Source organism: Lagopus leucura, unplaced genomic scaffold (assembly GCF_019238085.1).
Source record: "Lagopus leucura isolate 7727_CA_CO unplaced genomic scaffold, USGS_WTPT01 32640-0_obj-0_obj, whole genome shotgun sequence".
Taxonomy (NCBI): domain Eukaryota; kingdom Metazoa; phylum Chordata; class Aves; order Galliformes; family Phasianidae; genus Lagopus; species Lagopus leucura.
Genome location: NW_024969146.1, coordinates 1 through 672, shown reverse-complemented (window position 1 = coordinate 672; position 672 = coordinate 1). Strand labels below are relative to the sequence as shown.

General features: G+C 67.7%; 1 protein-coding gene across 1 annotated transcript; it reads left to right on the top strand.

The window, feature by feature from the left end:
* Positions 1 to 244: 244 nt before the first annotated feature.
* On the top strand, positions 245 to 638 carry LOC122194031 (EVI5-like protein). The gene is made up of 2 exons (XM_042894941.1): positions 245 to 349; positions 462 to 638. The coding sequence occupies exons 1-2, from the start codon at positions 269 to 271 to the stop codon at positions 633 to 635; spliced, it is 255 nt and encodes an 84-aa protein (XP_042750875.1). The 5' UTR covers positions 245 to 268; the 3' UTR covers positions 636 to 638.
* The last annotated feature ends 34 nt before the right edge of the window (positions 639 to 672 follow it).

Sequence of the window (672 nt, the reverse complement as noted above, 5' to 3'; positions counted from 1 at the left end):
TTGTCCCCTCCCATGGGGTCCCCGGGTCCCCATGTCCCCTTCCTTAGGATCCCAACTGTCCCCTCCCATGGGGTCCCTGCTGTCCCTACACCCCATCTATCGCGTCCCCTCACTGCTGCCCTTAAGCCCCCTTCACACCCCCACCCTCCCCTCATCCCCCACACCCCGGGGGTGGTGGGGGGGGGGGGGGGGGGGGGGGGGGGGGGGGTGACAGCGGTGTCCCCCACCTTGGTGGTGACACGAATGTCCCCAGAGCAAGGAGGAGGTGATGGCGGTGCGGCTGCGGGAGGCCGACAGCATGGCAGCCCTGGCTGAGATGCGACAGCGCGTGGCTGAGCTGGAGATCCAGGTGAGGGGGGGGGGGACAGGGGGACAGAGGGACATGGGGACATGGGGACATGGGGACATGGGGACATGGGGGACGAGGGGACGGGGTGACAGGATGACCTCTGCGCCCGCAGAGGGAGGAGGGCATGATCCAGGGGCAGCTCAACCACTCGGACGCCGCTCAGTACATCCGCCAGCTCAAGGACCACATCGACGAGCTCAAAGCTGAGGTAAGGCACCCATGGGTGCTGTGGCACCGGAAGGGCTGCGCCCACAGGGGCTGCGGTCCCTGTATCCTGTGCCTGTAGGTGCTGGGGTGCCTCTATCCTGCACCCATGGGTGCTG

What these genes read in the sequence shown, in the direction of transcription:
- LOC122194031 (XM_042894941.1), top strand. Translation starts at nt 269, where the DNA reads ATGGCGGTGCGGCTGCGGGAGGCCGACAGCATGGCAGCCCTGGCTGAG. An exon ending in TGGCTGAGCTGGAGATCCAG is followed by an intron (nt 350 to 461) that starts GTGAGGGGGGGG and finishes CTGCGCCCGCAG; the next exon opens with AGGGAGGAGGGCATGATCCA.